This window comes from Sminthopsis crassicaudata, chromosome 1, assembly GCF_048593235.1.
Source record: "Sminthopsis crassicaudata isolate SCR6 chromosome 1, ASM4859323v1, whole genome shotgun sequence".
NCBI lineage: Eukaryota > Metazoa > Chordata > Mammalia > Dasyuromorphia > Dasyuridae > Sminthopsis > Sminthopsis crassicaudata.
The window spans coordinates 76676694-76698547 of NC_133617.1; the positions used below are offsets into that span (position 1 = coordinate 76676694).

General features: G+C 39.7%; 1 protein-coding gene across 3 annotated transcripts in view; it reads right to left on the bottom strand.

Moving 5' to 3' along the window:
• Positions 1–510: 510 nt before the first annotated feature.
• Positions 511–21854, bottom strand: part of ZFTRAF1 (zinc finger TRAF-type containing 1) — a 43987-nt gene continuing 22643 nt past the window's right edge. The window contains exons 2-6 of one of the 3 annotated variants that reach the window (XM_074263660.1): positions 21460–21552; positions 8056–8294; positions 4478–4689; positions 3776–3893; positions 2091–3137 (exon numbers count right to left, since the gene is read on the bottom strand). In XM_074263660.1, the coding sequence (XP_074119761.1) occupies positions 3128–3137; positions 3776–3893; positions 4478–4689; positions 8056–8294; positions 21460–21552 (672 nt within the window). In that variant the 3' untranslated portion in view covers positions 2091–3127. Of the gene's footprint in view, positions 1436–2090; positions 3138–3775; positions 3894–4477; positions 4690–8055; positions 8295–21459; positions 21553–21854 lie in introns of those variants that run through there. The other 2 variants (XM_074263642.1, XM_074263651.1) reach the window with 2 other exon arrangements.

Genomic DNA, 21854 nt, shown 5'->3' on the forward strand with positions numbered 1-21854 from the left:
ATTAACTAAAAACTCACCCCAGGGATCTAGGTCTAGAAGTCAAATCATACTCCACTCAATCCTCAGTCTGAAGTTAGCTCCTTTAACCCTTAAGCTGGTCTCTCCCAAAGGCCTCAGGACACCTTGTGGGGGAGGAGGGGAAGGGGAAAAGATGAGGAGGGCCCAGCTTCACACATCAGACAGCTTAAAGCAGCCTTTCCATCTCTCTCTACTTCCCAGATATCTGAGAGATGGATGGCAAGAGATGGTGGATTCCTTTCCTGAGGATCTCCCTCATTCCCCATCTTCCAAGCCCCTATCCCCAGAAACTTGGGCTTCACCTTGTTAGGTTTCTCAGAGATAGCATTATATTCCCATTGGTCTTTCCTGTGGATAAGTAAAAAAGGGAAAGGAAATTGGACAGCTTTCTTCCCTTTCCAATTTCCCATTTGAATGCATAAAATCAAAGATAATAATATTCTCAAATGTTAAACCAGAGCTAGACTTCTCCACCCAAACAAAAGAAAAAAATAGGAAACAAGGTTGCCTTTTTAATTTCAATCAAATATGCTGTCTAAAGTCAGCCAGGATCTCCTGAGCCCCCATGCATCTGGAAATTGTGCACTTAACCATGAACAAGCCAACACTGCTCTGCCACAATGTAACAGAGTAACAGGGGATGCCTCGCAGTTTTCCCAAACGCTCCCTGGCAGATGAGGGTGGCACCGCAGAGGTCTCCACTGCTGCCTAGCTTCCCACTGACCTGGCCTGCGGGGGCAGCTGGGCAGGCTGTTGGTGGGGGAAGGCCCTGGCCCAGGGTATCTAGGAGAGGGGAAGAGAGAAGGCAGGCTGTGGCTGCTTACACTGTTGCATACGCATGCAGACTTGGTTCCAATTGGTTTGGGTTGGTTGTTTTGTTTTCGTTTTTGTTTCCTCCCTCCTTTTTCTAAAATGATCCGATTATAGTGTGAAATCGCAACTGGTGCAGGCTGCCCAGACGAGGTAAGTACGGTTCAGTGGTGCTTTCTTTCTCCTTGAGCTTGCCAGCATGACCCCAGCCCTGCCTATTTCTGTATCTGGAATATAAAGAGCCTTAGGTTGATGTTCTTGGCAGCCAGCAGTTTGTTACACTCCACAGAGTCTATGATGGGGAGTGGCACATAGTCGGTCTCGTTGTTCTCATTGGTAAAGACAAAGTGATAGATCACAGGGTTGATTTTCACATCGTCATAGGGCCCCTTGAGCAGGAGGAAGGAGCACTCCATGGGGGAACTGATCTTGCTCTTCAGGATGAGCTGAAAGGAGAGGGTACGCTTACAGGACAGATTGGGGTTCCTCTCCGAGTCGTTTACCCGCGCCTTCAGGACCCACGTCTGGCTCAGCACGGTAAACCTCGGCGTCTCGTAGTAGAGGCGTGTGATGAAGTCATCAGTACGGTACGGGCGGAATTGAACTTCTGCAATGGTACAGAAAGGGACGGGGAAAAAAGACCAGGAAGTTATTGAGGGCCATTAGTAGGGCAGACAACCAGCTCACTTTACCTGGGGCTACCTTGTGGAGCCTTCCTCAGAACGGATGAAGACCGAAGGGGTCCAACCGCTCGAAGCTGGGTTAGTTTCAGGAAGAATGTGACTTACCGAGAAGAAACTCAATGCACTTTAATTTTTAAATGACAAGTTAATTACAGGAAGACTTTCAGATGCATAAGCTTTGGGGGGGAAATAAGATAAAATACAAACATGGTTAATTAAAATCAGCTGAAGAGAGACAATAGGTTGCAAAAGGTAAACAGCAAAACCACTCTGTGGTATTAATCAGGAGCTGGATAATGACATATCACATATCCCAAGTACTCATTTCTTAGCAGGTCCAACCTGTCCTGTTAATTTTTATCCTATAATTGGGCTGCCATCTAGAAGTGTCCTGCAGTTCTAAAGTCTTGAGCTAAAATTCTTCTGATCTACAGGGCCCTGCCAGACCTATGTGAGTGGGGAGCTACTAGAGTTGGCAACTGGCACTAGTTATGGCTTTGGGAAACTAAGCTCACTAGGTGTGTGTGCCCACATTGGAATAGGGGCGGAGAACAAGCAGAACACACAGACAGAATACGGTTCTGAGAACAATGTGCATTTTATTTGGATTTGGATACACAGCCGTCAACAAGGTAAGGCACAGACTTGGCATCGCCGCAGAGCAAACCAGAGGGCAGGGCAAAGGAAATACAGACTGTCCGTTTTCAGCAGGGTACAGAGAACGCCAGATGAGATACATGTATAGATTGTGTATAAAGAAAACAATACATTGGGTTGAGCTGCTCTGGGCTCAGATTTGCAAAGAGGCTAATAAATCAAACACAACTAACCAAACCTTTCCAGACATAGTCCCACTTGGCTCAGTCCAGGAAACCCTTAGCCAGCCAGGTCCACCAGAGGGCATAGCCAATGTTCTCAAGCTATCACCCTGGATCAAGCAGGTAGTTTTAATGTGTTAAGTCTTTACAAACCAAGAGATCTCAAAGCACAGCTACATATACAGCCTTATTGTGCAATTCATACAGAAATACATATTTTCCAACATTTTCTATGAGAGAAAATTGAGCGAGCACAACATATCTGTGTAGTAAAGTTGACCAGTTATTTCAAGCTACACACAATTTATGGTATTAGCCTAGGACCAACATCATCATTTTCCTGGAATCAATCATAACCCAAATGCTTCTCTAGCTTCTGTCTCATCACAAAGTGTATACTTCCATAGCAGGCAGAATGGTCCTAATCTGGCCTTCAGCCCCACAGACTGCATTAGGTTAACAGCTCTGGCTCATTCCCACCCAACTCCCCAAAAGTGGCTAGTGATGGAGAACATGGTCCTAAACTGGGGATTCCATCAGAGAACACAGCTCAAGCCAGCCCCCAGAACCTTGGGAAACAAGTCTCTTCTCTCAAGTGCAGCCTTGCACTTGGTGCCAAGACAGGGACTCCTGTGGGGGGCCCGGGCTTGAGATTCCCACAATGGCACCAGCTGCCCCAGCATGTTCAGACCTCATGTAGTATGGCATTGCTGCCTGTTAAAGTCCCACTCTTAGGCCAAAGATCCAACGAGATCCAGCCAGCTAATTTTTAACAGCTCTGTCTGTTACCGTTCTGTCTCAGCAGCGCCTAGGACAGATGAACAACGTTTTCACAGCTAAGTCTGGTGTCTGAATCTTCTAAAAGGAAGACATTCTTTGACAGCTTTTAACAATGCATTGCTGATTGCCCAAAAACAAGGATGCCCTGCTCTTCTTCTCCGGAGGGCAAGAGACTCCAGGGCCCCCAAGGAACTTCTCATCTCAGCCCCAAGGGTACGTATGTCATTTCTGAGTAACAAAAAATTAGGTGCTCTATCCCATCTCAACTCAGACCCACACCCATACATTTTTTTGGTCCAGATCCACATTGTCTAACCTAAAACACTGACCAGAGAAAGATCTACAAGAGTTGTGAAAAACTATGAGTGAGACTGGCAACAGCCAACTTACCTGAGTCCACAACATATCCTTGTCTGTCCAGGATAAGGCATGTGGAGTAAATGCTGTTTGCCAATTCCTTGTAATCACTCTTCCCCAATCCTCCCAACCCCCCACCCACCCCATAGCTTTCGCCCCCTAATTCTTTGTCCTTGGAGTTAATCAGAACCTATGCCAGAGTTCCTAAGCACCTAAGGAAGGAGAGAACAGACTCAAGATTGGACCAACCTGAAGATGAACCTTGCTATGATTCCTCCCTAACCTTTCAACACCAGGGAGAAAACTCACATGAGATGAATTTGGAAGAGACCTATCACATATTTTTCCCTCCCAGGGCCAGGCCGCCGACAAGGAGAGGACTTGTAACACCCACTTGGGTCAGGGGATTCTCTTGAAGCACAGGATCCTAGCCAGGAAGGCAGACAAGGAATGTCTGTCAGTAAGCACACTGTCAGATGTCATTTTGACTTTCAAGAAGACAAAAAGGGTCATAGTAACAGTTTCCTGGATTTCAGATTTTAAGTTCTCCCTGGTCTTTTGTACATTGCAAACAGTTGCACCTACTGTCTTACCTCCAACAAGGGAATGCCTATACCACATCACAGCTCAACCCAGCCCAACCCAGCACACATAAATCCCATTCTTCAAGGAACTTAAGCAGTTTTCAGCATCCCTTGTCACCCTGGACATGTCTCTATTTACCCCTCCTCCCCTAACATGCCATTCTATCCAGTGCTTCTATACTATCCCTCTACATTTATTCTAAATTCCGATTCTTCGTTGAGAAGAGAAGGAATACACATAGCTGAACTATATTCCCATATCAAAATGGACTAAAAGTACACACACAGTACAATGACTGGAGACAGTCACTGTGCAGCTTTTTATGAAAAGAGGGGCCATGGATTAAATATAGGACAAAATATACTTAAGAAAATGTTCAAAGGAAGAGGAGGTCCCTGGGCCCCTCACAGCCTCTCAGATGATTACCTGTGTAGCCGATCTTCTCAAAGCTGAGCAGGCTGAAGATGCTGTTATATAGCTGCATCTCCTTCTTGTGGGTTTGGTCCATCTCATCCAAAATCTCCATTAGTTCATTGCCAGTCTTGGTGGGATGTGTGCATTCTGCTTCATGCACAGTCAGCTCATGGAAGGGGCCCTGCCACGGGCAACCGATGCGTTTGTATTTGCACTGCGTGACCCTGCCAGAAAGATGACACACATGCACATGTGCATCACTGGAGACTCTGGACATAAAGCATGCACATAGAGAGTATAGCCAAAAATCTTGTAGGCCCTAGGGCAGAGCAGAGGACCCTGCCCTACCCCAGCAATGTCATCTGGGACCCATGGGCATGTACCATGAAAAATCCTGAATTTCGGCAGCCCTAGGCAGTCAGCACCAGCCTCAAATCTTGGCACTACAGTTTAGTCAACACAGAGCCGTAGATTTATATCTTTCTACCTTCATGCACACACCATCACACAAGCATACTCCACTAATACTACTTCATTTCTGCACTTCGGGATATAATGAAAGCTTTTCTAGTTAAGAAAAACTACCTACCACTGTTTGAAATCTCAAGTATAATTCAATTCAACAAGTGATATAAATCCTTGTGCACATAACTTTCTGTCTCTCAAATAGTGCTTCCAGTTTCACAGACCTTCAAGACAATGAGGAAGTTTCCTGATAATGAACCTTGTAATCAGGTAGTCAAAGCTCAATCTAGGAAGCTTCTGATATTGTGCAAGCCCAAGGCCTAAATTATCTCTACCATAGTTCTCTTTCCTAAAGAAAAATATGACAGACTATCCTATATTAACAGGCTTTAAAACTAAGGTCCTGGAACTGTTAAACTGGATCAGGGAACAGGTAGAGAAGGAAATATGGAGAGAAGCCAAACCAGATCATTAGGAGCATGAGCCCAATGAAACTGGGCCTCTCTCCAAGGTACTTTAAGCTGAGGAGGACCTTGACTTGAATCTAATTGTCAGGAGTTCCCCAGGAAAGACCCATATCCCTAAGGCTGAACAAGACTCAAACTGGTTTGGGGAAGGAATAAGAATGGATAGGGTAGCAATAGGAAAGTATTTTCATTCAGCTAGGAGGGCTAACCTATATTTGTCAGTTCTACTATTGAAGACATCAAGAAAGGCCATCAAACAGGACATATTTGGGTTGACCTTAAATAGGCCTTTTTTTGGTGATTTGCAAGAACACTTAAGCCAAAGTACACAACAGCGCTTCCTTGATGTTTGATCTGGAAAAAGTAGTAACAGAATTTGTGACAAAATAGTTAGCTGTCTATCCCTGCTGTCCAGTGTACAGTCAGTCACAACCTGATTATATATTGGCTGACTTCTTCAAAGCAGGGATCAGCAATAGACACCTGAGAATCAGAATTCTATCTAATCAAAAGCCGAGATTTCTTGCCAACTCTAGGACCCCCTAGCTACCTTGAAACCCTCTTTTCCCAGCCCAGGAAATGTCTTGGTTTAGTTCACAAATGGAGCCTTTGGGTTATTTCCCTGTTGAGAATCTTCTTCCTCCAATGGAAAGACAAGACTGGAGACCTGGGCAAGATGTATCAAGAGTAAAAAAGGACACCTAGAGGATAACTCACTAATTGAAAACTTTGTTTAGCAGAGGTCAAACACAATAGGATGAAGGAAATAGGGAGATGAACCAAAATCATCTATGACACAAGAAAGAGCTGGGACAAGTATCATTATCAGACTGTTCCACCAGTTTCTGAATTGGATCATTTTCACAACCTTCACTTTGAAGGTGGAATTTAGGATTTCTTGCCAGCCACCTTCAGAAGCTTCACTGAGTCATCAAGCTTCTTCTGGAGTTTCTAAATTCTTCTGTGAGGCCCAAGATGCCACAATGTCTGTTCTGTTTCTGGACCTTAAACTTTGATTAAAGAATACAGATCTCTCACCTATTTCATCCCCAGAGCAGAGATCCAAGGACCCCAGCTCTATTTCCTCAGAAGTATCACCTTATTCCTTTCAGAAATGTCATTCTGGGACCATTAAGCTGGAAAGCTATGAAAAGAGCAAGGAATTTAAATCATTCACATTTTTTACCAACTTGGAAATAACCAAGCTCTCCCTATTTTTCTCTTTTTACCTAATGCTAACCATGGCACAATGGCTTCAGAGAAGCCAAGCTGATTTTCAGCAGAACTGATATTTATTGAGCGACCAAAACTTTGACAAGAAGATACTAGTTCTGTTCATCCATGTAACTCTCTCAGGAGATCTCAAACTTCTCCCTTACCTGGAAGAAAAAAAAAAAAAAAACAACAACACACACACACAAAAAAAAAAAACCCAAAATACTCTAGTAACCAAGGAGGATAAATGAGGTCAAATATCTCAAGGCAGCCAGAACTTAAGAAAGATGAATGTTAGTAGGAATCAAGTAAAATCTGTGTCATGAAACTTCAGTTAAGTGCCATAGCCTCCTCTTCTTCACCCAGACTCTGAGACTGGCTTGGCTAATAATGGACAAGAAGTATGTGATCTTCTTAGGTTTTTCTTCCTATCCAGTCTCTCATACCATATCCCAAGGAATACTACAAGAACTTAAGCCAACATTCAGGCACTAAGTCAATGGCACTTAATCCAGGATATATGAGTTCCATTTTTTTTTTCCTAACAAGACAAAAAAATTTTCTAACAAGAATTTGGTGCCATTCTCCCTCAGCATATCCATAGCACCCACTCAGAAAAAAGTACCCTCATTAGTACAAGAATGAACGTAGAAAGAGCAGGGTTCATGTTTCCCAAAGTATTATATCAATCATCGAGAAGAACTTTGGGCAGATAAGAGTCTTTTCAGAATACTTTGGTAAAAATGAGAACTGGTCTAGTTCTCCAGGAAAGACAATGTTAATGAGGGATCCTGTATGAAAGAATCTCTCCAACTCCATGCAGAAAAAGCAATTCTCAAAATCTCAAACTCATTACCAACTCTTCCAGCTGGGAAGGCAAGTTAACAGCCTCTTTCTTTCCTGCCAGGGGCCAAGACTTTAGTCCCCTCACTCTTGCTGTAAAAGACCACCTACCACATCTTCAGAGCCACATTTATCCGAATATCACCCATACCAAATAATAACCAAGAAAACTTAGCAACACTGAGCAGGGTATCCCTAGGAATATAGGCAATAGGGCCCAAGCCCAAGGGTGAGAAGCCTGCCCCATGGGGCTCTTTCCAGGAGAGATAGGGGAAAATGACCTCCATTCTGGTTTTCATGGGGTGCCCAGTCAACATCACCAGAATTCACCATTACAGAGGAACAACTAATATATTTCTATCACCTTAAAGTTACAAAGTCTTTCCTCACAGCAGCTCTGGGAAGCGGACCGTGTAAATTCATCTCCATGTTACAGGTGAAGAGACTTCTGAGGATCCGAAGCAGAATGACTTGCCCAAGCTAATAAGTGGCAAAGCCAGGGAACTGAGAGAGCCCATCTCCCAAAGGGCTGTGACCTCCTGCGAGGGGGGAGGAAGGTAGGAAGGGAGGGGCGGAGAGCAGCCACTGGGGGCGCTTTACCTGTCCTGGCACTCCTCTTTCTGATGCCTCTCCAGGAGGGAGCGGGGGAACTGGCGCATGCAGAAGCCGCACTCTGACGGCAGCTCACTCACTGCTTTTTCCACAGCCAGGTTTCGGCAGCAGAGGCTCTTACTGATCTCACAACGACAATTGGGGCATGTGGCCTGTTCCTCCTTCAGCCGGGCATCTGCTAGTAGGTGGATAAAACAGCCAGCGCACATCAAGTGACCATTAGTACACTGTGAAGAAGGAAAGGGAAATGGAGCTTCATAGACCTGGTGGGTACCCAGTCACAAATGCATGCGCGCACGCGCTTCCTCCAACTCCTCCCGCGAAGCCCCGGTGTGCGCACAGGAACCAGCACAGCACAGAACCAGCATTGAGGCCTGATTCAGGCTGGCGCGGCCTCAGAGGGCACTACCGTGGAGAGGGCAGTCTCAAAAGACAGCTACAAAATGACTGTCTTCACTCGGTAAAGTGACTCCAGAGGATGTTTACTTCCTCTCAGGCTACCTGCCAGCAATAAAGTAAGCGGCCATAGGGTGGTTTGAATGGGCAGGTTGCTTTATGACTTAGCTTCTTTACTTATTTACATTTTCTCCAAAACAAAGGGATTTCTTTAGCCAATAGGAACTTCTAAATTTGATTCCCCTGTTAGACTGTAAGCTCCTTGATAGAGATTTAGTCTTTCTTTCCATTTGTATCAATTCGTATTTTTAAGTGCTCTATGTCAGGCACCTAGCACAGTTCCTGACATATAGCAATTAATACTTGTTGATTCTTTATGAATTCCACCAAAATTATGTTGACTGCCTAGGAAATAGAATGGAGATTGAAATAAAACTTCACCCAAAGTGCTATTCCCCCAGGAGTCCAGTTTCTTCCAAGGAATATGTACTACCTAAGGCTTTACACAAAATAGACCGTCTCCCCACAATGACCCCCTTCCTTTTGCCATTTGGTACCCCAAAAGAGAGATTCGAACCATACCATAGTCAAAGAAGATCCTCTCAATAAGTCCAACAAAATCACATTGGGTCAAAATGACAGAATATGAGAAGCTAATGGATTTAGGAGGAAAAGTAGTCTAACTCATCACTGAAAAATTATCCCCTTTACAACATAACCAACAGTGGTGATCCAGTCTTTGCTTGAAGAGCATTAGGATAAGAAAAACCTACAATACCCTGAAGCTGCTTCTACTACAGGAAAGTTCTAAAGTTTTCCCTTTATGTCAAAAGCCAAAATCTGTTCTGTTTTAATTTCTATCCATTGATCCTACTTTTGTCCTCTGGAGTCACACAATAAAACTACAACCCATTTTCTTTATATGAGAGGCCTTTATAATACCTAAAGACAGTTATATCACCTGAGTCTATTTTCCAATGTAAGAATCTTCAGTTTCTTCAACTTATCCTCATATAATAACTCACCAGCTGTTAGACCACAGCTAAGTTACTTAAGTTTCTCAGTGCCTCCATTTTCTTATCTATAAAACGGGAATAATAATGCCCATACCATTCAGCCCATAGGGTTGCTGTGAGGAAAATTTTTGGAAACTTAAGAATTACTAAATAAATATGAGTTACTACTCTTAAACAAGAGTGTATAATGTCCCTGAAGGCAAAGTAAAGAAGCTGGTTTCAGAAAGAAACAGTGGTCAGCAGTGTCAAATGCTTCGGTATAAAGGAATCTAAAAAAAAAAGTCTTATATTTGGTCATGTCATTGGTGAATTCTAAGAAAGCAATTCCAAAATAGCAACTAGAATAGAAATATGTTGTCAAATTGTGAGTATATGGTAGTCTATTCCTGAGCTAAATATTTCTATAGGTACCATACAGGATTTGAATTGGGTCTTTTGTGATAATTTTATAAAAGGACAATTCATAACACATGAAAGGTATTTCACTGGAGCTCACCTGAATATACATAATGAGCTCAACAATGAGGACTAAAATAAAGGCAATCCAAGTTGACAATCAAGTCTGCATTCCTAGATACAATTCAAATAAAAGAATTTAATTTTTTTCTCCAAAGTTTCCACTTCTGTTCCTCCCTTTTGTTTCCCCAATGACAAATGTCACATGAAAGAATCTCTAACATCCCTTCCACTCAACAGGAATAGACAGGAATAGCCTGGCTCATTGGAACCCATACTAATCCAAAAGCTTCAATTTCCTTAGCAGGAAAAGTTGACTGGCCTGAAAACTTCTCTCTTGAGCAACTTTATACAAGCCAGAAAACTTGTTAGACAGCTGAGGAAACCTGAAATGGTTTAGTGACAACCAACAGGTGGGAAATAGTAAGTTCCAGATCAGAGATAGCTACAGTTCAAATTAATCTGACTTTTAAAGCCCAAATGACTACAGAGATTTTATTTTGTTTTTAGTTTATTTAGTATAACACTTCTTTTAAGTATGGTAGGTTCACTCACATCCCTCTTCCTCAAAACAGATAAAAAAACCAATCCTTATTTGTTAACTAAAAAAAAAAAAAAAAAAAAATCCCCTCCCAGAGCAGATCTCCACAGAGAAGTATCAAGAGGACAAAGGTTGTCAGTAGAACTCACCAACAAGAGTCACAGAGTCCTAATAAACAGAATTAAACACCTCTGAAAATGAGAGGCCCTTGTTGGGAGAAAGGAAAGGTACCTGAGACTGGCCTAGGTAAGCAGGCTATTGGATACTTTCACATTTCTTTTTGTTCTTGGCACTTTGATGGACCACATAGCTATGAAGGTTTCCACCTTTACTGCATAAAACTTCACCTGGACTCTGGAGCATTTTCTGTACCCATTTTGATTTATCTATCTGTAAATACAGAAATTCAACCCCTCCCCATCCTTATTTCTTAAAAGAGCCTTTGCTAGTTCACAATATTAGGAAATACATGTGTCAGTGAAAAATGCTTCAAAGTTATCTTATTTGTGGAACAGATTTATAGTATCAGTTGTGGATAAGAAGAAATGCAGAGTGGTGGCGCCCCTCCCCACAAGGTTCAGAGACCACTGAGTTAAGGTTAAAAAGTGCTGAGAGGTATCTAAAAGTTGCTACAGGTCAAAACAGATGATATATTCTTTGGTTTAAATCTTCACCCTCTAAATTTGAAGGCAATAATGTTATTCCCTTATGCACAACTAGCTGTAAGAGGGACAGGATAGGAAACCCTATTGGACAAGGAGGTGGTAAAAACATTATTATATAAAGGACTCCCATTCTCATATTTTGCTTAACTTGAAAATCTTATTAACTTGAACTGATTTGAGAATACTTTTGCAAAATATCTCCAAAATGCTTTGGAATTCCAGGGAGAATCATTAGACTTTCCAGTGAGATAGTAGCATTTTTTTTCTACATGTATTTGCCACTAATATTAACAATACAACAAAAATTATTGACTGCTAGTTTTTATGTAGAATGGTATGAAAACAAATGAAATTACAGAGCACACAGGGAATGCAAAGCTCATGCATATATGCAATCATTCACACCTGCCAAACTGATATACCTAAAGCATAGTTTGTTACCAAATCACTCTTCTGCTCAAGAAGCTGCAGTGGCTCTCAAGTGCTTTTAGAATACAACATAAACTTTTCTGTTTGAAATTTAAAGCTCTTCACTGTCTGGTTCCAGTCTATCTTTCCAGGCTGATTATTGTATTAACATTTTTTATTCTAATACTCTCCAAACAAAGCAGCTTTATTCCCCATAATTAACATTTCACTTCTCACATGAGATATTCTCCCTTCTTAACTTTGCCTACTGGAACCTTTAAAGTACTTTTTTTTTTTTTAAAAAGATCTTTCCTGATTCTTCCATTTGTTAATTTCCCTCCCCCCTGCACCTAGACACAGTGTATTTACAAAACCTACATTTACTTACATTGTTACAACAGCCTTACATAAAGTAAGCTCCTTGGAGGCAGGAGTTGTATTTGGACCTATAGAACTCAGCACAGAGCATTGTAATACTATGCTTGTATTACAGATGTCCTGGAGGATCTTGCTTTTCATAAAGGATGGATATTAAATTACTAACCCTGGTTTACTTGTATATTTGAAGTTCATATCCAAAGTATTTAAAAGGACAGTGAAATACCTTTTGTGGATTTGAACAGCCTGTGACTTCTGGGGTCTGAGTAACACTCCCAATGTTCCTAATAGTAAGTGCATTTCCTCAGACTAGCTTATCTTTGATCTATAAAGGAGTTTGATGAAGATGTAATTTCTTCTGGCCCCTTTGCTTAAAAAAACAAAAAACAAAAAACAAAAAAAAAAAAAAACAACCCAACTCCCATTACCTCCCAGTTCTGTCCAAAGCTGGGCCATTCTTGGATCTGTTGCTTTCTGAAGCTCTGGCCATAAGCCAACAGATCCTGGAATCTTAGCTGGAAAAAAACTTAGAACTCATCTACATTCTTATTCCATACCTGGCAATCTCAATTTCAACTTAGCTACTACCTATCAGGTATTGCCTGGGCTTAAAAACACCACCACAGCAACAACAAAACAAAAATGAAACCACTTATGTCCTCAAAAAGGTTTGTGGGATCTTCTTGGGCTTCATGGGCTAGGCAGTCACTTATACTCTCAATGAGAGCTTAAGACAGCATCAGATATGTATTAGCAGATGGAATCTCTCCCTAGCAACTCCCTCTTAAGATTACATCACAAGTCAGCTTTCCCAAGCCCTACCTCAATCCCCACATATAAGGCAATGCCAAAATAGTCCTAATGCTGAACAAGCTTTTTTTTTATTGGACAAGTAACTGAATGTAGTACAGAAGGGCATTGGAAAGAAGAGCTTATGATGACTCCAAAATTCTTAACTTATAGGAATGGAAAAATGTGGTACTCTCAACAGAAACAGCGAAGTTTGAGGGAAAGTAAGAAGTTGTTTTAGACATTCTGAATTTGAGATGGGAGGCAGGTATTGATCGGTATTACCCCCATTTCACAGTTGACTTGCCCAGGGTCACATTGCTAGAGTACATTGCCAGACTGAAACTCAGGTCTTTTCTGACTCTAGTCCTTAGCTGCCTAGGTGAGAACAACAGAGCAGTGTCAAAAAACTCGGAAAGAGAGAAAGAGAAAGAGAGTTTCCAGAAAGAAGACATGATCAATAATATTACCGAAAGCTGCAGAGAAGTCAATTCAATCAATGAAATCTGAGAAACTGGATTAACAATAAAGAGTAATAATAAATATAGTAATAATAAATAAATAAATAAATAAATAAATAAATAAATAAATGAATGAATGAATGAATAATAAATAGTAACATTGAAGACAGTGGTTAAGTGGTGGGGATCATAAAGTCAAATTACAAGTAAGAAAGAAATTGGAGGCAACTGAATATTGACAGCTTTTTCTAGAACAAGGGTGAGGAACCTTTTTTTTTCTTCTGCCAAAGGCCATCTGGATATTTATAACATTGTTTTTGGGCCATAAAAAATTATCAACTTTTAGTGGGAAGTTGTATCTAGCTTTCAGCTCATCCTTGCTTTCAGTTGCCTTAGCAAATGATTTTGTGGGACTTACACAGAAAATAAATACTTAAAGGGGCAGTAAGGTCAAATGAGAATTGCTTTAAGGATGGAGAGAATCTGAAAATATCTATAGGTAGTAAGTAATACAATATAAAAGAGAGTGAAAATTAGGGAGAAAGAAGCAAACTCCTATGGGGAAAGCAACAAAATGGCAGAAATAGGGCACTGCCAGGGAATTGGGACACCAATCCTGAGTTTGGCACAAAGAAAAACAGTGGAGATGCTGCTGAGATTATTTGAAGTATGGAACTGCAGAAGAAAAGAAGCTCTTGGCAGAAGGCCTTGATTTTTTCTTGTAAAATATAAGGTGAGATCCTTTGCTTGGGATGATGGGTAAGGGAAGAATGGAGGGTTAAGAGAAAGTTTGGAACAGCCCAAAGACACATTCATTAGGGTGTAACTATACAGATCCAGTTAAGACTAAATAACAAATTTGTAACGAATCCAGTCAATACAGTTGTGTGATTTCTCTCAGAAGTACCCAAGTAGGAATAAGCAGAAAAGGCAAAAAGTTGGTGGCAGTAATCTAAGGTTAAACTCTGGAAAGGAATGGGATAATCATGAAAGGTCAATGGAGTAAAAGATTCAAAGATCAGGCAGTATAAAGTTTAACTGGTTAAATAGAGGGTCAAGTTTTTAAAGGGAAATGAGAACAAATGAAGAACAAATGTCTAAGTCAGATAAAAGGGATTTCAGAGATCTGGATTTGGAAGTTGGATGCTTATGAGTGATAAGATCAAGGATATAACCATCTGTAGGGATGTTTAGGGTAAAGTGAAGGTGTGGATCATCAAAAGCTAAGGAAGTATAAACTGGGAAGTAATAATATTTGAGGGGAAGACAAATTAAAGTCACCAAACATAAAAGCAAGGTTTGAGGTCTAGGAGAAAAATGCTAAGAAAAGTACAAAACTCTAAGAAAGAGGGGGAAGGGAGAAGAAAACAAGAATTTATTAAGTGCCTACTATGTTCCAGGCACTATGCCAAGAACTTTATAAATGATATCTCATTTGGAAAAGATAGGAAAATGACTTGTAGGACCCATAAGATAAAAAGTCACTAAGTGATCTGGAAAGGGTGACTTTTAGATCAAATGGACCTCAAAAGGGGAGAGGTAAATGAGTTAAAGTGGTAGGAAGAGATAATGAAGGGCTTAGAAATGTGTAAAGAGCAAACACATGCCTAATCCTCCTCCTGGTCATATGTATGAGAACCTATTATGTTCAGGGGGAAAGCTAGATTTCTGTGATTTCAAGGAGACTGAAGGAGTAACAGAGCAAGAGTTCTAATATGAGGAGTATTTTAGTAATATGAAAAGAAAATTTGTAACTTATGCTCTGTAGTCATTTCCATTATAACTAAAATCTTTATTAAAAAATTATGATTGCCTTTATTGATAGCAATGATTAAATCAATATAGTTCTTGTTTATTCAAAAACTAAATTATGCATTTGCTTAAAATTTTGTTCCCAAGGTGTACAGGACAGGATAAAAACACTCTTATCTGGCTTTCCATGACATAATATACCAACGTGCAAGACAACTCCTGTGCTTAGATGGCATTAACCACAAAAACTCTCTCCAATGTGCCAACAATACACAAAAACAGGTAAAGAAAAAAAATATCAAAATCAAACTAATGTTAATGTCTAGCAACTATGACATGTTTGATCAGTCTGCAGATAATGATGAAAATAGCTTATACAGAGTATTAGCTCAATACTATTAGCTCCTTCCAAGATGTCAAATTACTAACCCCTTGCACAAATTTACACACTTGGAATCTAAGGTAATTTACCTCTGCTATAACCAAACATGTCCATGTGGGTTTGCCTTTCCTGAACTAAATTTTAAATTATCTTCCCTTGGTTAACCCAGTGTCCTGGCTGCACCTGTTCCATAGCATTGAAGATATGTTAAAACACCAAGCCCATTATACAAGACTCAATGGAGTCTGTCTCTTGGCAGTTCAAGCACCATGCCCTAGATCTGAGCATCCCAATCATTCTGTGATTTCTATTAGTCCCCCTTTAACTAAACTTTATAATTCCTTCCTTTCTCATTCAGATATGATACAATAAAATCTGGAAGGGGCTTAGGGAAAAATACATGAGGAAGCCTGTAATATTCTCTGTAAAATGTAATATTCTCTTGTTGGGGTTTTCTTGGGATCTCTGGAGGCAGCCTTCGTTTCAGTTTAGTAATCACCACGAGTAGCCAGGGGTTAAAGTCCAAATCCTTTATTGTCTCTTTCCAAGTCTTCTCTCCTTTTCTGTGGCCTACTTAGCTTTCTTATAGTACAGTATCCTTTATTATCTTCTTCCTAAGGCTGGGCAGCTTTCTGGAGAGCCTTTCAGTGTGGCCTTGATTCCAGGAGCTTGAGCTCCCGCCTACCTTCTCTGGCTTCTGAATCTCCCTGACTGAATCCTGGCTGAGGCTCCTAGCTTATATATGCTCTCTTAAAGGTGTGAATCTTGTAGAATTATAGTTAAGTACTAAGTACATGTACTAAATTAGAGAACTGGTAAGCACAATGCTAAACCAGATAACTATTGTCTCTATCAATTCCACTGACTTAGCACCTTGTTTCAAGTTCTGGCCTATTCCCCAATTGTATGGAGGTCTCCATCATGTAAGACCTAATTCAGGAATCTGGAGATCTTCATTAGAAGAGAGAATGATCAAACCAAAACAAATACAAACTACTTACAAGTAGAAGCAAGAAGCACTCAAGGTCACAATTGGAAAGGATCCAAGAAAAGGTGCCATGCATTTTGGCAAATACACCAGACCAATGCAACTTAAAAGTGAAGCCACTTAAATGTGAAAATCTGTCAAGGAGACTTCCTCACCTTCTTCTGGAGCTCATCCAGGAATGAAAATAAGATTAAAACAGTTTAGGGCTCTTCTGCCTTGTAGCCAAGTTTCCCCAGCAGAAGGTAGAAAGTATTCAACAACACAACTATTCTCAAAATTTTTGTTTTTCTTGTGTCTCAAGTCATAAGATGTATAAAAATATCTTAAGTCCACATTTTCTTGGAGCCAAATATCCTCAAGGAACCAAGTGTCTATAATGAGTCCAGATAAACTTACATACATTAAGTCATAATATAGAACCCAGTAGGGTCCTCTAACAGGCCTTTCCAAATTTCTTCAGTTATTAATGCTAAAAGTACTTTATATTTATTTTATATGCTTTTGTAGTGCCTAATCTGTTTATCTGTTATCATTCACTACTAGCCACTATCCTATTCCAGGCAAAATGTAAATTTCTTGAAGACAGGGCTGCTTTCATTTTTGTCTTTTTTATTCCCACCATTGAATGCCTGCTATGCTTATTGAGCTGAATTTCTACTCTATTCAGAAATATCAGCCTTACAACAGAGAAATATGACAATCTGGCAGTACCTCATGATAGTTAGCATTTATATTTTTCAAAGAGTTTTACAATTACCTTCTCATTTTGTCCTCATCATAACCTCTTGGAAGTAGGTTCCATATCTCCTTTATGAAGAAACTGAGGCAGGTATATTCAAATATATCCCCTTCTCCCACACTGCTAATACTGTGGGGCAGACTCTTGTAAACTCAGCATTAAACTATGACAATAGCCTACTGGTAGGTCCCTGTTTACCTGAAGTCTCTCCCCAGTACAGTCCATTTTCCATTTATCTACCAAAATGATTTTCCTAAAGAATGGGAAAGACTATGTCTTTTCCATAAAGTCCAGGGGCTCCCTATTACCTCCTGGATCAAATGCAAAATCCTGTTCAAGATTCAAAGCCCTTCATAACCTAGCACCTTCTACCTTTCCTTTCTTTATACCCTACTCCCCAACATGTGATTCAGTGATCCTTGCTCTTCCATAAATAAGACACTCCATCTCTTGGCTCTGGACATCTCCTATGGCTGTCTCTTATCCCTAGAACACTCTTCTTTCTGATCTCTTTTAAGTCCCAACTAAAATCTCCTATTTTATAAGAAAACTTTGCCAACCTTTTTTAATAATAGTGCCTCCCTTCTATTAATTATTTCTTATTTATAGTATATGTACCTTTAAATATTTGTTTTGCAAATTGTATCCTTCATTTGACTGTCTTAAGGGGTAAGCACTGTCTTTTACTTCATTTTGTATCCCTGACTTTTAGTATGGTACCTGACACATAGCCGATTTAAAAAAAAAAAAAAATTATTGAATGATGTCAATTAAGATTAAATGAGTTGACCAAGATCTCACTATTAATAAGTATGGATTTCATTTGCATATGTGGTACATCAAATCTAATATGGATTTTAAATCAGGTGTGATTCTAAGTTCAGGGCTCTATCTGCTGTGCCATGAAATAGCTTCTCTTACCCAGGATATAGCAGGATATAAGAAATTAAAATAATTTAATTAAAATTAAAGAACTCTAAATACCTTGGCTACTCCTCTCCCCCATTATGGAAACAAATAATCTAAGTTTTTAAAGTCCAACTGGAGAACATGTACTGATCTATGAGTAAGCAGACCTTGATTTTATAATTTTGGCCCCAGCACTATCACTATGACCTTGATCAAATCACAGATGCAATCAGCAGGGAAACTGGATATCATCTAGTCTAACCTCCCCAATCTGAAAAATCCCATATCTTCAACAAGCTACCCAATCTCTACTTAAAGAAACTGAATGTGAGTCTTCTATCTCAAAGGCAACTAAAATTCTTGAGAACTTTTTTCCTTAAAGGAGCCAGAAAATCTACCAATTTTTGTGACTTCTACCCAATGGCCTTAGCTGTGTCTTCTCTGGGGCCAAGGATAACAAAAAGGCTAACTGCAGAGCTGGTAGGTCTAACTAAATTCCAGACATTTCATTGCCTGTGCAACTGCTTAGTAGGTAGAGATTTTGCTAGCATTACATCTTGCCATCGCTCCCAAAATCATTATGACAAGCTCATCTTTAAATAAGACCCGAGGTCATTTCACTTCACTTCTGAGCTTCAGGTTTACTATACAAGTTGGCCATTATTACCACACCCATCTTTCTGTCAGGCAACTACACTGTGTGGACATAGCCCATGTGTTGGAGAAGCTGAGCCACTTGGCTTTGGAACTCTTAGACTGGTACATTATCAATCCAATTTCTACCTTTGGTTCAGTAAGCAATAATCAGATCAATTCCATTACAACTACTAGAAAAAGCTATCCAGTGGGGCAGCTAGTACCAGCCCTGAAGTCAGGAGGACCTGAGTTCAAATCTGACCTCAAATACTTAACACTTCCTAGCTGTAAGACCTTGAGTAAGTCACTTAACCCCAATTGTCTCAGAGTCCCCACCCCCCAAAAAAAGCTAGTCAAGAGTCCTTATGACTTCATGTATCATATCTTAGAGTTTTCAGATCCTTCCTTCATCACCCCCCCCAAATAAAATTAATATCCTGGGAGGGACTGTCTTTCCCTATAAAATGCAGTTAAATGCTTTTCAAAAGCAATGAACAATAAAAGCACTGGGACTAAGGAAGGAAAGCTACATTATTAGGGGTGAACTATGTAGTTTATATATTCTTCCCTCTTCCTTCAGTCTTTTTTTTTTTTTTTTTTTTTTCTGAGACAATTGGGTTTAAATGATTTGCCCATGGTCACACAACTAGGAAGTGTTGTGTCTGAGTTCTATCTCTATCCACTGCACCACCTAGCTGCCCCACTTCCTTCAATCTTTAACAAGTGGCTATCAGGCACACAGGGATGATGAGATGGGAGGGAGAGCCTTTTTTCTGCCAAGGGCCTCCTAGATAGTTATAACATCATTCAAGTGCCACAAAAAAATTATTAACTTATAGAATTCAAGCAGTAGGAGGTTGTGGTATCTAGTTTTCAGATCACTGTTGCCTTGATAAATGATTTCACCAGCCTTAAATGGCCCACAGGCCAGATGTTCCCTACCCTTGAGATAGAAGGTCCTGTATCTTATGCTGTGGACATCTTCTCAACATAAAGGAAATGTTGTTCTGGAAACATTTTTGTGTATGTAACATTCTGTGTTCAGAGTATTTATGTGTAATAGAGGTTTTGTGTGCTAAGCACCTGCCCAATGTGGAGAGATCCTATATTCCAAGCATTCATTATGTACAGCTCCTAATATCCCAGATAGAAATTCAGCAAACCAATAAAATGGATTCTGAAATTAGTTCTACAATTTCATTCTTCCAAGGGATTCGAAGACACTAAGATTCTAATGCCTTTTCACAAAAGAATTAACTCATTTAATAAAAGCCAATATTAAATAATAATAGCAAATATTTTAAAATATTTTACAAAGTCCTTATTGCTATCTCAAGCCTCATAATCACCCTATGAAATAGGTAGAATTATTATTTCCATTAGTTAGGAGGAGACTGAAGCTCAGAAATTAAGATTACCTAGGTTTTTCATCGATTGGTTTTGTTGATTCGCTTTCCCCTTTTTTCTTATAAAAACAAAAACACAAAGCCAACCTTTTTTATGGGACTTTTTATATGGACTCTATAGGACAAGTATAAGGAGGGATATAGGGACAAGTTTAAGCTATAAAATAAATAAATAACCAGAAAATTTTATTTTTTTTAAAAGGGAATTTCCTTGGACACTGAGAAATTAAATGACATGCCCAGAATAATAGAGCAAAATATGTAAAAGCTGGGAATTGAACTTTTTTTTAATAGGCTGCCTTTTAATAATAACAACAACAATAATAATATTAAGCCTAAATCTACTTCCACATAATTTTGTATCCAGAATTGCTAGTTCTTTTTTCTAGACCTAAGCAGATGAATCTCAGTCACATGATAGCAGCTCAGCTACAAGAAGAAAATTTATCTCTTTTTGATGCTTTTTTTCCATTCCCAGTTCTCTCCCCCTCCACCCTCCCTTCTTCCTCTCTCTCTCTCTCTCTCTCTCTCTCTCTCTCTCTCTCTCTCTCTCTCTCTCTCTCTCACTCACACACACACACACACACACACACACACACACACACACACACACACACACCCCATTGCAAAGACTTTTCCCATACAGGATTTTCTCCTCAACAGTTCTAATAGTCCTTACTCTCATTTTAAAGTCTAGTAATTATGGAAGGTGGTGTTATTTGAACCTAGATCTCTTGACTACAAATTAAAAATACCATATTCTAAAGCTACACTTATCGATTAGAGCTTTCCAGAAATTACAATCTCTTTCAAGATAATTTCTGACTTGGATTTCCATTTGTTCTATAGAATGTAGAGAGGTTCCTGCTCAGTTATAGGTTAACTGCATAAACATCTCTAAGATCCTTTTTAGCTATGAATTTCTGGGATTTTAATAGCAACCAACACTGTCCCACTGGTGTGACAGTTAACAATGTAAGTTATCTTTCTAGATAGATGAATCTATCCTATACCTTTTAAAGAAGAAGACTATAAAAGTTTAACAAGGAAATCTGCCTAAAATCATTTCCCCAATTTTCAACTGATGTTCTAAACTGCTTATTCTTAATCATGAACTATTTATAAAGAATGGATCTACTCTGCTAGATTTTGAAAATTCTTGTGTTTTCCTTTTAGTGTTTCTAGTTTCTAGTTTTAGTGTTTCTATCATGCTGTTCTTTTCCTGTTGCTGTCAGTGAACTTAACTTCTTCCCACATTCTAAGTTGTGGGCTGAGAAACCATAGCCAAATTTGGTTAGAAATATAAAACAGGAGAAAGTACACTTTGGGTAAAGCATCTAGAGGGCTGTCTTTTGAAAAAATTACCTTAAAACTTCCAGCATAAACTGCCCCCAATAAAACAGTCTACCTGTTTTATGAGAATGAAGAAAACTTACCTTTCTAAGTTCAGATCTAGCTTTAGACACTTACTAGTTCTATGATCCAGGGCAAGTCACTTAAGACTGTTTGCTTCAGTTTCCTCATCTGTAAAATGAGCTGGGGAAGGAAATGGCACTCCAGTATCTTTGCCAAAAAAAAAAAAAAAAAACCAAATGGGATCATGAAGATTTAGGCAAGACTGAAAAGCGACTGAACAATCACCACCTATTTGTCGTCACATTTTCTTGAGAATCCTTGCATTCATTGCCATGATCTGTTTCCTGTGATATCTTCCCCAAAACTGTAAGTTCTTAAAGAACCAATGGGAGCTTGTCTTTCTTAGAAGGTATTACCTTAGCAAAGAATCTAACCTAATAATTGCTTAATGAATGTCATATTTTTAGTAGCTAAGGGCTTTAAATTATAAAAATCATATTCTACATATT